General features: G+C 34.6%; 1 protein-coding gene across 3 annotated transcripts; it reads left to right on the forward strand.

Annotated features, from left to right (window-relative positions):
• Window positions 1-482: 482 nt before the first annotated feature.
• On the forward strand, window positions 483-13,207 carry LOC102626563 (protein FAR1-RELATED SEQUENCE 3). Of its 3 annotated transcripts, none has more exons than XM_015527791.3 (6): window positions 483-714; window positions 1,089-3,514; window positions 3,600-3,689; window positions 3,988-4,137; window positions 8,224-8,340; window positions 12,091-13,207. In XM_015527791.3, the coding sequence occupies exons 2-6, from the start codon at window positions 1,175-1,177 to the stop codon at window positions 12,133-12,135; spliced, it is 2,742 nt and encodes a 913-aa protein (XP_015383277.2). In that variant the 5' UTR covers window positions 483-714; window positions 1,089-1,174; the 3' UTR covers window positions 12,136-13,207. The 3 variants fall into 3 exon arrangements, with proteins under 3 accessions (XP_015383277.2, XP_052290636.1, XP_052290637.1); XM_052434676.1 differs by having other exon boundaries at window positions 1,126-3,514; XM_052434677.1 differs by having other exon boundaries at window positions 1,191-3,514.
• The last annotated feature ends 734 nt before the right edge of the window (window positions 13,208-13,941 follow it).

Here is a 13,941-nt window from a genome sequence, read left to right on the forward strand (position 1 = left end):
AACCCGGATTTTATTAAAAAAATTATAAAATATATATTATTTTAAATATTTTATATTTATTTGACTCATTTATTATACATATAAAGTTTTAAACACTTAAAGTTTATATTTTCATGTCAAATTTTATTGAAATAAATTTAAGACTTATAAAATTACCAAAAAATAAAAAATATATACACATAAAATATTAAAAAATATATAATTCGAGTACCCAAATTAAAACTCGGCCCGGACCGGTTGCATCCGAGCAGGATCCGGTCATGGCAATACCCGGACCCAGCCTGAGGTTTTGCCATCTCTACCCGGGGGGGGGAAGATAAATTTATCGATTAAGTTTTATCCAGTTGTAAATAGGCGGTGTACGTGGGGAGATATCGAAAAAAATTGCCCAAAATTAAAATATCCGTTTGATAAATGCGGGTTTAATACCCAGCAGAAAGATCCGCTTGATAAACCGGGTTTAATTCCCAACAGAGACGTACAATGCGCGACAGGCCTGTTTCTGTTTTAAGTTTTCGTTTTGTCAAATTTTAAAAAGTTAAAATTAAACAGCCAATTGAATAATATAATTTTAGGGTTTCTCAAATTCTTTCCCAAAAATGATGATGTGATCAAACCCACTCTCCCACTCTGGAACATTTTTTCTCGTTTGCCATTTCATCTTCCGTTTTGTACTTGATGTACTAGCGACTTCAATTTTCATTCAGCACAAAGGTACTCTCTTTCTTCTCCCTCCCTCTGGAGTATACGTGTGTGTTTGCTTCATACTGAGTTGCGAGTTGCGAGTTGCGAGTTGCTTCATTTGGTTTATGTTTCAGCTCCATAAACTTTAAATTTTGTTGTTGTGTTATTCTTTTGTGGACATGCATGTTGAATCAAGTTCTAAATGCTGAGACTGGGAATTGGGTTGCATTCTATCTGAGTTCTAAGTTAGTGTATGTGCATATTGCCGCTACTTAAGATTCAATATTCTACTTCAATGTTATTCTTTTTATCTTTTCGTCTATTCTTTGAACTTTGGTTTCTTAGAAATCAAACTGGTTGTTTTCCATTTATGTCATAATTAAGATGGTAAAAACTATGTGCAGATTGCATTAACGAGACAGAAATATATGTGTATTACAGCTGCGCAGTTGATTCTCAATTAGTAGAAAGAAATGAACGTTGAATTTTTATGGATGTTGATGTAGTTGAAGTTGAAGGGGGTATGGGTCAGCGTGGAGTGTCAGATGATGGAGAAATTGAACCCAATGAAAGTGCAGAAGCAAACAATGCTGAGAATTCCTCGGCCCATGGTGATGATGATGGGATTATGGACCCTTACGTGGGTATGGAATTTCATACTGAAGATGCTGCCAAGACTTTCTATGATGAGTATGCTAGACGTGTAGGTTTTAGTTCCAAAGTTTGTCATTTTAGTCGTCCCAGGCCCGATGAGCCAATTGTTTTTCGAGAGTTTGTGTGTGGAAGAGAGGGTTTGAAAAGAAGGCATGGTGAGAGCTGCGATGCTATGCTTAGGATAGAGTTGAAGGGTCAGAACAAATGGGTTGTAACAAAATTTGTGAAGGAACATAGCCACCCTATGGTCAGTCCAAGTAAGGTGCATTACCTTCGTCCCCGAAGGCATTTTGCCGGTACTACGAAAGCTGAAGTTTATCAAGGTGTGGGAATTGTGCCAAGTGGGATTATGTATGTGTCAATGGATGGGAACCGTGCAACTGTAGAAACAAACAATCGTGGAGCTAGGACAGCTACCCCTGTAGAGACTCGGACAGCTCCTCCCATAGAGTCTCGGACAGCTCCCCCTGTAGAGTCTCGAACAGCTCCCCCCATAGAGTCTCGGACAGCTCCCCCCATAGAGTCAAATCGTGCAGTTAAGAACACTGGGGCCCTGAATTATGTTGTAAGGCCTGCTAATAGAAGAAGGACATTAGGGAGGGATGCTCAGAATCTGCTGGACTATTTCAAGAAAATGCAGGCTGAGAACCCAGGTTTCTTTTATGCAATACAACTTGATGATGACAATCGTATGGCTAACGTATTTTGGGCTGATGCAAGGTCAAGGACAGCATACAGTCATTTCGGTGATGCAGTTACATTAGACACAAGGTACAGAGTATATCAGTATAATGTACCATTTGCTCCGTTTACTGGCATAAACCATCATGGACAGATGATTTTATTTGGTTGTGCTTTACTACTAGATGATTCTGAGGCTTCCTTTGTTTGGCTTTTCAAGACGTTTTTGACAGCGATGAATGATTGCCAACCCGTCTCTATAACCACAGACCAAGACAAAGCTATACAGATAGCAGTTGCTAAAGTATTCCCAGAAGTTCGCCACTGTATCAGTAAGTGGCATGTCTTAAGAGAAGGCCAGGAAAAGCTGGCTCACGTATGTCTTGCACATCCCAATTTTCAGGTAGAGCTGTACAATTGCATCAACTTGACTGAAACAATAGAAGAATTTGAATTGTCTTGGAATTCAATCCTTGACAAATATGATCTCAGGGGACATGATTGGCTTCAGTCATTGTATAATGCTCGTAGTCAATGGGTTCCAGTTTATTTCCGGGATTCATTTTTTGCTGCAATATCTCCTAATCAAGGATTTGATGGTTCCTTTTTTGATGGTTATGTGAATCAACAGACGACAATACCGATGTTCTTCAGGCAGTATGAAAGAGCTTTAGAGAACTCATTTGAAAGGGAAATAGAAGCTGATTTTGATACAATTTGCACGACACCACGCTTGAGGACACCGTCGCCTATGGAAAGACAGGCTGCCAACTCTTTCACTAGGAAAGTATTTACAAAATTTCAGGAAGAGTTAGTTGAAACTTTTGTGTACACTGCAAATGGAATTGAAAGTGATGGAGCTATCAGCACATTCAGGGTCGCCAAATTTGAAGATGATAGCAGGGCGTACATCGTTACATTTAATCATCCTGAGATGAGAGCAAACTGCAGCTGCCAAATGTTTGAATATTCAGGGATTCTCTGTAGACATGTATTGACAGTTTTCACAGTCACAAATGTTCTTACATTGCCATCTCATTATATCTTGAAACGATGGACAAGAAATGCAAAGACTGGGATTGGAGTGGATGAACGCACTGCCGAACTACATGGGCAAGAGTCTTTGACAATGCGGTATAATAACCTATGTCGGGAAGCAATTAAATACTCAGAAGATGGGGCAGTAGCCCAAGAGACTTATAATGTTGCTATGAGTTCTATTAGAGAAGGCTGGAAAAAGGTTGCGGTTGTGAAGAAAAATGTTGCCAAAGTTCCACCTCCTGGTTCACATGTTAGTGGCACTGGTTATGATGACCGGAAGATCTCTGCATCACCTTCAGATAGTACTCCTTTGTTATGGCCTCGACAAGATGAAATGACAAGACGATTTAATCTTAATGATTCTGGTCCTGCAATCCAACCTGTTTCTGATTTGAATCTTCCACGCATGGCCCCTGTGTCCCTTCACCGAGATGATGGTCCTTCTGATAACATGGTTTGTATAAGGAAACTTAGATTTGTTTCTTTGCTAATTTGTCCTTTATATTGACTTGGCCCGTATATTTGGCCCTTTTGTATAGGTTGTACTCCCTTGTCTAAAGTCCATGACCTGGGTGATGGAGAATAAGAATTCGGCCCCGGGGAATAGAGTAGCTGTGATTAATCTGAAGGTACATATCTTATAATCTGAAACCATTGTGGCAAATGGGAATTGTTGGATTATGACCTATGTCAAGTTGGAATTATGGTTTATCTGACAACTAACAACCGCTGTAATTTAAATACATGGTACCTTTGAGTAATGTAAAAATAATCGTTTGTGATATTCTTTGGAGCTTTCATTGAATTTTTTGTGTGAACTTCAGCATTGGGTGTGGAACAACTGGCTGTTATGATCTATTGCCCTTTATTAACTACAGAATGGGAGCTATGGTTTTTTATTCATATATTCCTTTTATTCTTCTGCAGTTGCATGATTATAGCAAGACTCCCTCAGCAGAATTGGAGGTTAAGTTTCAGCTCTCTAAGGTTACACTGGAACCCATGTTAAGGTCCATGGCATATATAAGTGACCAGCTTTCAACGCCAGCTAACAGGGTTGCAGTCATCAATTTGAAGGTATGAAATCGAAATTCAAGACCTATGATCCCATAAAGCTTGCTTCTGAATTTTGGTAACCTGCAGCTCTTATATCCTTTTGACTTTTTGCTTTGCGGCGAAAGAAGGTAACATATGAAATGCTTCTAATATTGTCAAACTGCTAAGTGCTAACTTTTAATTAATATAAGCTCATAATTAGTTATTTCCACCAAGCCTGCACCTACATTAAAAATGAGCATGACTAGAAAGAGAGTTGAAGCTTTTGTGATTAGACATCTTGATGGTTGGTCTATATTTGGGATTATTTAGAATCTAATAGTTTTGGGCTCTGTTCAGTTCTACACCGCTGAATATCTGTTCTTAGTATCTTATTAAATGCATCTTCCTAACCGAGGTTTGGTGGTAAAAGGAATAAAATAAGACAAAAGAGAGAGAACTGGGTTCTGATGCACTACACAGACAATTTACTTCTTCTTTTTCTATTGTTGATGTATGGATTGAAATCTATTTTCCTTGTTAAAAAAAATAAAAATAAAAAAAATAAAGATATTAGCTTGGAGATAGGCGGTAAATTAATGGGATTTTGAGATGTAAACATTGTAGTTTCCAACCTTTATTGAGAAAGTCATTGTTGGGCAGCAAAAAGCGCTTAATACAATGGAACATTTGCTTTCACGTTTGAAAATCTTAACAATTGATAAGAGCAAAGCAGATTCTTTTTTTCCCTGATGCCTTTTTATTTATTTTTTGGGTTTACACCCTCTTCTCCCCTTGTTTACTGCTTTAAGAATTTTTTACAGTCCAGTGGTTGGATTATTTCAAATACTGTGATGAGAGGTGTGTATATGTGCATGTCCTGTTTTCTGAAATTTTGGGGTCAATTATGCTTTCATTTTTTGTTTGGTCTTCACTTTTAAGTGTCCCATTAAAACCTTTACTCACTATATTTACTGTACTTGTTCCCTATGATATAGATCACAGCAACAATTTTTATTATATTCAACCATGAAAGAAATTGTATGAAGTTTCTAGAAGAAATTGTAAGATGTATTTCTAGAAGAAATTGTAAGATGTACACTTGAAAAACTGTGGCACTCATTGATTAATTACAGTTAACAAGGGTAAACTAGGAATACACTAGCCGACAGAGGAGCATATTAGACATTGCATTATGACTTATAACCAGAAGATGAAACTGAAATCAGTAGACATAATTTCAGCATAATGTTTAACTAAGTTGAATGAACTCTAGATGATTTATTGTGTTGAAAATGAATCAAGATGGAAAGCAATTTAAATTTGTTCATAAAAAAGGTAGAGACCACCCTCCTTGTAACGCTTGCTTTAATGCCTCTTTAAGTTCTATTTCATAGTGGTACTCGAAGTTGTATGACTGATCTGCATGTTTTGGCATAAAAAAATTCAATTGTTTTTTCTGATCATGCATCAAACACTGGAAATTCAGTGTTTGAAAAGCCATTTTCGCACTTCTATAATGTCTTATTCTTCCTCATTGTCATATCTATAATGTCCTTTTCTTCGTCATTGTTATATCTATGTACAGTGTGTGTGTGTAAATGAGGTAGATTACAGATTTACAACAGATACCTACCATCCCTAGTTCTTCTGTATACCTTCTCTGGACATGAACATATTTTGAATTAATATATAGTAATGCCCTAGAAACGTTTTTATTGTACTTGTTTGAGTTGGAATCTTAGATTTGGTTTTGTTAATGAATTTGGGGAAGGTTTCTAGTTTCTTGTTTTTGTTACTTGGCCACAATTTTTAGGACCTTAAAATTATGTGTTTTAGGAGACTTGAGGATTATTGGAATAACAAATATTCGTTTTTCTGTTTATCTTACCCCTTTTCTTATCCCAAATTCTCACTGTTTGCCACCAACCAGCTTATATTTATTCTTTTCTTGCTTATGTCTTTGTCAATTCGTAGTTGTTCTCTTTTAAATATTTTCTTAATCAAGCCTGTAATAATTTTCTGCTGATTTTTTCATTGAGAAACAGTTCCAATTGATTGGATTTATCCATTTTTCATCTTTCTTCTACTTTTTCCCTATTGTTTACTATGAAAATTTATGTGGTCTTTAAGCCTTTTTTTTGGAAATGACCCTTAGGTCCCAATTTTTTGTTGAATGTAACACTTAGGTCCCCAATTTTTCATAATACTCTATCAGGTCCATGTTGTCATGATAGTGGCTGAAAATTTATCTTTTCAAGGACAAAATTGTCTTTCACTATACCATTTTTCTTTTTCAAATTATAATCTGACAAGTACAGTAAAAGAAAAAATAGAGAAAATTCTCACATCCTTTGACTCTTCCCTTTCTTTTTTCTTTTTCTTTTTTTAAAACAGGAAACAGAGAAACTTGTATTAAGAAGAAACACATGTACAAAAAGTGAACAAGGTGTCCACAAAAACCCCTTAAGATCAGGAAAAGATCTATACAATAGAATACTGATCAGATTTTTGACTTTTCTCTTTCTTTTCGACATTATTTGTCTGTGAAGTGGCATAGCAAAGACCACCAAACCCATGCGGGTATACTCATACTGAATTTTGTTGTGAAAGAATTGTGAAGAAAGATGAGAGTAAACAGATATCTTGATGGCTAATTTTGAGGATGGTATTGGTGGTGGTAGTTCTTGGAGGTTCTTCTTCTTCTTTTTTTTTTTTCCTGTTCTTCGTCTAACTTCTTGAATTTTTTTAATTATTTGTTTGAAGGGCTCATGAATGAAGGTAAAGGGTCTTTTCTGCAATTAATGCTAAATGTGATTTTTCGAAATGCTTTGATTAGTGGATGTGTGCAAAATGATGAACTAAAGTTTCAAAAGAGCTGTTTGATAAAATTGCCAAGTGGTTTTGGATGAGAGATTTTGAACAATTCAGTGGCTCAAAAAAGTTTTTGGGTTTTATTTTTAATTTTTTTATGAGTTAGATTTTTGAATTCTTAGAATGATTCATCTTTTGAGTTTGTTTGAAACTTTGAATTGTTTCTGTCTTTGTTTTGATTTCATTTACCTTGGAAATTAGAGGCTGAAGTTTATGAGAGATACAGAAGTTTGTGAGAGATACAGAGAACAAGCGTTGAGAGAGGGAATGAAAAACAATTTTTATTTTCGTATTCTTTTTTTTAAAAAAAAAAATCATTAATTTGTAAGCTAGATGTTTTTGGTTTATTTGAAGGGGTAAAAAGGTAAAATGTTATAGAAGTATTATACTCTGTCACAGATATAACAATAGGGATTCAATGGAGTCTTATGAAAAATCTTAGGCGCTGGGGTGGCGCTTTTACCCCCCAAAAAAAAGAAAAAAAAAATTTGGGGACCTAAGGTCATTTTCCTTTTTTCCCATCTTCTTCTACAGACCCTAGGTATTTTTGTTTTTAATAGATTTACCTATTTCTTTTGTACAACTGTATTTTACCTTGTCAACTAATTTCACAGCCTTAGGAATTGTAGCAGGGATCTCATCCTTTACCCCTTTTTAACCACAAAAATGTTAAGAGGAACAGTGTGGATTAGTCGTATGTAGATTTTGGTTCTGAAGACGTTGGAATCAGCATATGATGAGGGTGTTAAAGTTAATTGGTTGCTAGATTTAGAAGGGAATTACTGTGCTTGCCTCAGGCTACAATATTTTGAAGCACTGGTTTGTTAATGTGATGAATGGGAGTACTGATTGGATCCTTCCTTTGGTAATACAATGATGAGAATGGGTTCAAAGTTGAGGTGAATTTAATATTGTCAAGCTGCTTATTTTTAACATTTATGATAGTCCATTAACTTCTGAGTTATAGTTCCCGTGGGATTTTAGAGAGAATGAAGGAATACTTAACTGCAAAAGAGAGTTGGAATCTTTAATCCTGTCTACTTTCTTTCTCTCTCTCTTTCTCTACCCTTCCCCGTACCCCTCCCAATTTTTAGAAAAAATAAAAGTGACAAGAACATTATTTGTTGTATATCATGTGATTTTTTATTAAGATTAATGATCTCCCAGCTAGAAATTGTTCTGTTGGCTTATTACTTGCTCTCTTTTAGTTCATTATTCAATTAGTTTATTTATTTTTTTGTTCTTTCATTTCAGCTTCAAGATACTGAGACAATTTCAGGAGAGTCAGAGGTTAAATTTCAGGTCTCCAGAGATACCTTAGGTGCTATGTTAAGATCAATGGCCTACATCCGGGAGCAGCTTTCAAACACTGTAAGCATTGACTCTTTGCTCCTGTTATCACTATGTTTTCTAGTGCATGAATTATGAATATTGTTCTTTAATACAATGTTTACATTTTCCCTTCTTCCTTCAAGCACTGTTTTCCTTTTGAATTTTTTAAACGTTTCTAGCAAATACTGGACGTTTACATGATTCGTCGAATCTTTTCAACAAGCATGATGTATAAAGACAAAACTGATGTGATTGCATATGCTGTCAAGGCATTTTTCTTTTATGCTAATTAAACTTAATATTGTAATGAACTTTTCATTGGAACATTCGTTGTAGTGTTTGGATTTATTTTTTTTCGAATGCATATTTCTGCATTTTCGAAATAATACTGCTCACTTCTGAGGAAGTACATTGAACTTTACACACACGCACGCACAGAGTAGTGCTCCTATCTGTATGTCCAGATTTTTCCCAATATCCAGACATTTACTCTCAGTTGTTAACATTATATATATATATATATATATATATATATATATATATTGATTTGACCAGTAACTGCAGCTCTCTCTCTCTCTCTCTCCCCCTCCCCCCTTCCCCCATCTCCATTTAATATATCTCCAGAGTCTGGTCACTAGCTTTCTTCAATGTCAGGGCCAAAATTTCTCTCCTTTATCAGACATCATCATCCACCATAGCGCCATCACCAGTGACAACATTAATTTCAGAAGCTAATGCTTGCCCAGCCAAATTAATTTGTTTATAAAAGCAAGTTTGCAAAAAACCTCATGAAAACCAAAGCTTTTTTCTTGTGATGGTATTGACCAGGAGTAATCCAATGAGAGAAAATAGACTGGAGAGGAATTTCACTCATTTGAAAATTTCGTTCCCGAATTTTTAAGTTTTTCGCTTGTGTTTTGATTTTTTTCCTTCATTGCTCAAAATTTGCAGAGGAAATATAAGAAATTGTTGAAGATGATTTTTTTTTTTTTTTTTTTTTGAGAATATCACTAATCAAAGTAATTGGCTCTTTCATTTTGGCATCCTTCTATTTTATTTCTGGAATCAATTTATGAATCATTTCATGTGTTCCCTGGCATAATGCATTTTTTAAAATTCAAATTTAACAAACAAACGAAATTTTATTTAATTTGTGAGAATTTTTTTTCCTTAAAAAGCTCAGTCCATGATTGCCGAAATTTCAATAGCTTGACTTTCATCTTCTTTTACTTGTGAAACTAATCGAGAAAGGTTTTTCTGAAATAATTTTGATAGAGATTGTTAATGTTGTAGAGAGAGAGTGAGTGAGTGAGTTTGAAGAAATTAATGAAGAGAGAATTGATGCAGTATTATACTTAATAAAAAAGGATAATAAAAAAGGATGATTCATGGGGAGAGAAAAACTGCAGTTATCAGTCAAAATCATTTCAGTAAAAGTTTTTTTTTTTAATTTTTGAAGTTATCTGCTCTCGGCTGTTTGATGTACCCAACGGCTGAGAGTAACTAGTCCGGATATTGGTAAAACCCGAATGTCCAGATGGGAACGCCATTGGGTGTCTATATTTTAGATATTAGTTTCACTTTTGGATCCATAATGGGCCTAATTGGACTACCTTGGCAAGTTAGATGCATCCTTGTACTCTGGTCCAATTAGCTGACCTGCTGCCTTCGTCAACAAGAAAAAGCACAGGGAAGTTATGCTATTTATTTGAAACCAAATGTGCAGGCCTGTTGTTCATCTGTTTCTTTTGCCTTGGTATTTGGACTTTTTGTTCACAGACGGCAGATATACTAGAACATGTCATAGTCTGAATGCAAATGAGTCACTAGGGATAGGGTGGTGAATATCCTACCTATTCCAGGCAATGGGCAAAAAGATATCAAAGTTTTCCTCTCTCTGTGAAAGCTTAATAAAATTCAAACAGCTTAGAGAGTTTATGGATCCATGTTTCTTTTTCCTACTCCTTCCAGGTTCCCATACTAACACTCTCTATCTTCTTCCCCTGTTTAGAACCTGCCCAAAGTACTATATTTTTAAATTATGTACAAGGAATGAAAAAATGAGAGAAATAACATGTGATTGCAGTGCCTATTAGATGCCAAAGGAGTCTTAGACTATGTTTGGGAGCTTGGATAAATTGTGGGATTGGATTAGAAATTGGGACTAACAAAATAATCTAACGTAAGGTTTGTTTGGTTGCCATGGACTAATAGAGTAGACTAAAACTTAGTCCAAAACTAATCAGATTATAATCCTTATTTTTATATGGGTTTAGGTGGGATAAGATTAAATGAAAAGTTTGTGTCCTCTTTATCACTCTTTTCTTTTTCATTTAACCTAATATTTTAGGAAAAAATTAAACTTGGAAGCTAATTTCATAATTTTTTTAACCTTTAATTTTAGATCATATAGAATATCAAAATTTTATTCATTAATTTATTTAAACTAGTATTTGAATATTATAACATAAATATAATCAATTATTTCTTTACAATAATATTGGAAATTGAATATTAAAGTCAGTAAAAATATTATATTATTTAAATAGTTATTTAGCTTTATTAAATTAAATTAACATAGTCCCTTTCGATATTGTACCAAACAAAAGATAGTATTATATATAACCCAGTCCAATCCAATCTAATCTAATCCAATTTAATAATAAAGTTAATCCAATCCAATCCTGCCTTCCAAATGTAGCCTTATATCCATGTCTTGTGTTAAAAATATGTTTTGATTGGCACATTGGAATGGTTAGACACATACAAGTAGTACCGAAATGTAGTTCGTTGGTAACCAATGTTAACGTAGATGGAGCACAAGCAGCCCATGTTGATGTGGATAAGACCTTAAGAAACTTCCATATATAGTTGGAAGAGCTATGGATATTAACTGTATAGTTAATGAATATACTTCAGTAATTTGACGATCCTTGTTCTATTTCTTTTGTAGTCTATGTATATGCGTGAACCTGTGTTCTGTTTGCAGAGTAAACTTAACCTTGAAGATCTAAAAGAATATTTCTTTTGTGTAAACGGTTCGCAATTGGTTGGTAATTATGTCAAAAACATGTACAATCTGAAGCTCTTCATCTCTATATGTTATTTTCTTTCTCCATAGCCTCTCACTTACTGATTTAAGGCAACGATTTATATCTCCTTGTCTAGCCCTTCTGAATTAAAATAATCCATGATAAAAAATCTCCAGTCATTCATGTGTTTTCTTATGCTTTGTCTTTCTATCTTCCCATAGACATCTCTAGACTTTGCACTACACTTTCCAGGCCTGTTGTCTTTCTATATATAGTTGAGACCTTGTAATCAGAATTAGCATCTATTGGAGTTTCTGATTGAAGTAACTGCCTGGAATAAGATATGGTGCCATCTAACCTAGGTTAGACATTGTATTTTTTTGTATTTTTTTAAGTCAAAAAGGCCTTAAAGTGGTGAACTTGTCTGTTGACTCTCTGTGATAGTTCTCCACTTGAAAATGTTTATTAACTTGTTTGAGTATATAACAAGTGCAATCATATAGCGTTTTTCTTGTATGATTTAGCCATTTAGCGAGCAGGTCACTTATTTGCTGCAATTTTTATAACCTTTATAATTTGAAATTAACACAAATGTGCTGTTCATCAAATTTTTAGGTTACACTTTGTATTCAGTGAAACTGCTTATGTGTATTAGCAATTTTACAATCAAGCATTTATTTAGGACCATGAATCTTATTTTCCCCTCAAATTACTTCTAAGAGTATCCTGACTGTGAGAGGTTTTTCTATTTTCACAGGCTGAGCCACAGTCAGAACCTCCATCAAAGAAGCATCGTAAATAAGTCGTTATTTGAATTCTGTTCCCAGGTGTGTTCAACTAACTTGCCTCTATGGGTGGAAAGTGTTCACCAAAAATTTGGTCACGTCTCAAGGAGCCATGTTGCTCTGTTTCACCGAATTTTTGATCACCAGTCAGTCTTTAAGGCGCTGGGATGCTATGTTTAGTTCTTGTATTGGCTAGCCTTCTTTTAGCTTAGTTAGGTTCTGCATTTTTCTTCACTTTGCTTCATCTTTGTGTAAGCTTTTTCTGTACCATATTTGTACATGAATGCATCAGATTCGGAAATACGAGGCATCAGAGAGAGCCCTAGTTTAAGGGTTTTTTTTTTTTTTTCTAATCCTCGCTGTATGATAACCTTAGGAATAGTTGAGACCTTAATGGAGAGTGTCAAATTATCCAATTTAATTCTGCTTGCTGTGAATGCTTTTCATGAGCAACCATTGTTGTAACAGTTAGCGTGCTATATGTTTTTCAGTATCTTACATTTAATGCATGCATTATTCGTTGTGCATGCCAAAGCAGTAATTGGAGACGTTAGGAGAGTTGTTCTTGGGAGTGATTGTCCAGTGTTTTTGCAAAATTCGGCTGCCTGCACCCAGGCTCTCTCCCATTGTAGACTTTGAATCTAATTATTTTCAAAAAGTTGAAACCTTGAAACTGCAAAAGCAAAATTCTGTGTATCAAAGAACGAAGACCGATTGGAAGGGAGTTCGGAGGAGTGGTAACAATTTATCGGATATTTCTTGCAGTTCCGATATTTTAGTTCAACTTTGATGAGTAGTCATGACCGGTATGTTCTGTAATACAGTTGTAATACTGAGTAGGCCAAACTGTACTTATACAAATTGGTATGGAAGTATTATATCATGCTTACATGTCCCACAGTTTTTTTCACCTTCGGTGGTATGGGAAACGTGGCGGTTATATGATACCATCACATCGATTTGTGTTAATAGAGTGTGTATTCTTGGTATAACCATTTGTAAAACACACAAGTTAATTTGTAACAGTAAGAGGAAGTATTGTACACGTGACTATATCTTTTTTATCATTGAAAATGTTTTGTAGAGCTAGTAATTTGTCTAAATTTATTTTGTATAAATTAATATGGTATAAATGTTTTGGTTGAATGAACATATAAAATTATAAAAATAAACTATGTAGGTCGTGAGATAAATTTATTTTGTACAAATTGATGTGGTATAAATTTTTTGGTTGAATGAAACATATAAAATTATAAAAATAAATTATGTAGGTCATGAGATATTTAATTTAACTAATTAAATGGTATTATATAAGTTTGTATCCTAACCCTAGACACTTGCTAAAAAATGTGCATGCATTGTGTGTGGACTTCATAGGTCAAATAAACATGCTAGCACCCTTTATCTCTGAAATCTTTTGCCACTTACATTCCCCTGATTGCAAAGAGGCGCTTCTTCGAGTTGGACTACATGAAAGCTGAACAAATGTTGCGAGTCCTACACATTTTCCGATAAAATCGGTTCGTTTTTGTTTTCTTTTTTGGGTGGGGGGAAGGGGGGAGGGGATGGAATTACTGTTTATGAATGTATATGTGTATGATAAAAATAATTAAGCTTATAACCTGTTTAGTATTGATGTTCTATAATTTTTAAATCACAATTATCAATTATTATTAAAAGAAATTAGAGTCATGAAATAAAATGAGATAATTATAAATTTTAAATAATAATTTAGATAAATAATAAAAAAATTATATATTTTTATATATTGTTGGAGCTGGGGAGTTCGGTTGACCCTCGAATCATTTCTTCAATTGCTGGCT

The sequence above is a fragment of the Citrus sinensis genome, chromosome 2, assembly GCF_022201045.2.
Source record: "Citrus sinensis cultivar Valencia sweet orange chromosome 2, DVS_A1.0, whole genome shotgun sequence".
Lineage (NCBI taxonomy): Eukaryota > Viridiplantae > Streptophyta > Magnoliopsida > Sapindales > Rutaceae > Citrus > Citrus sinensis.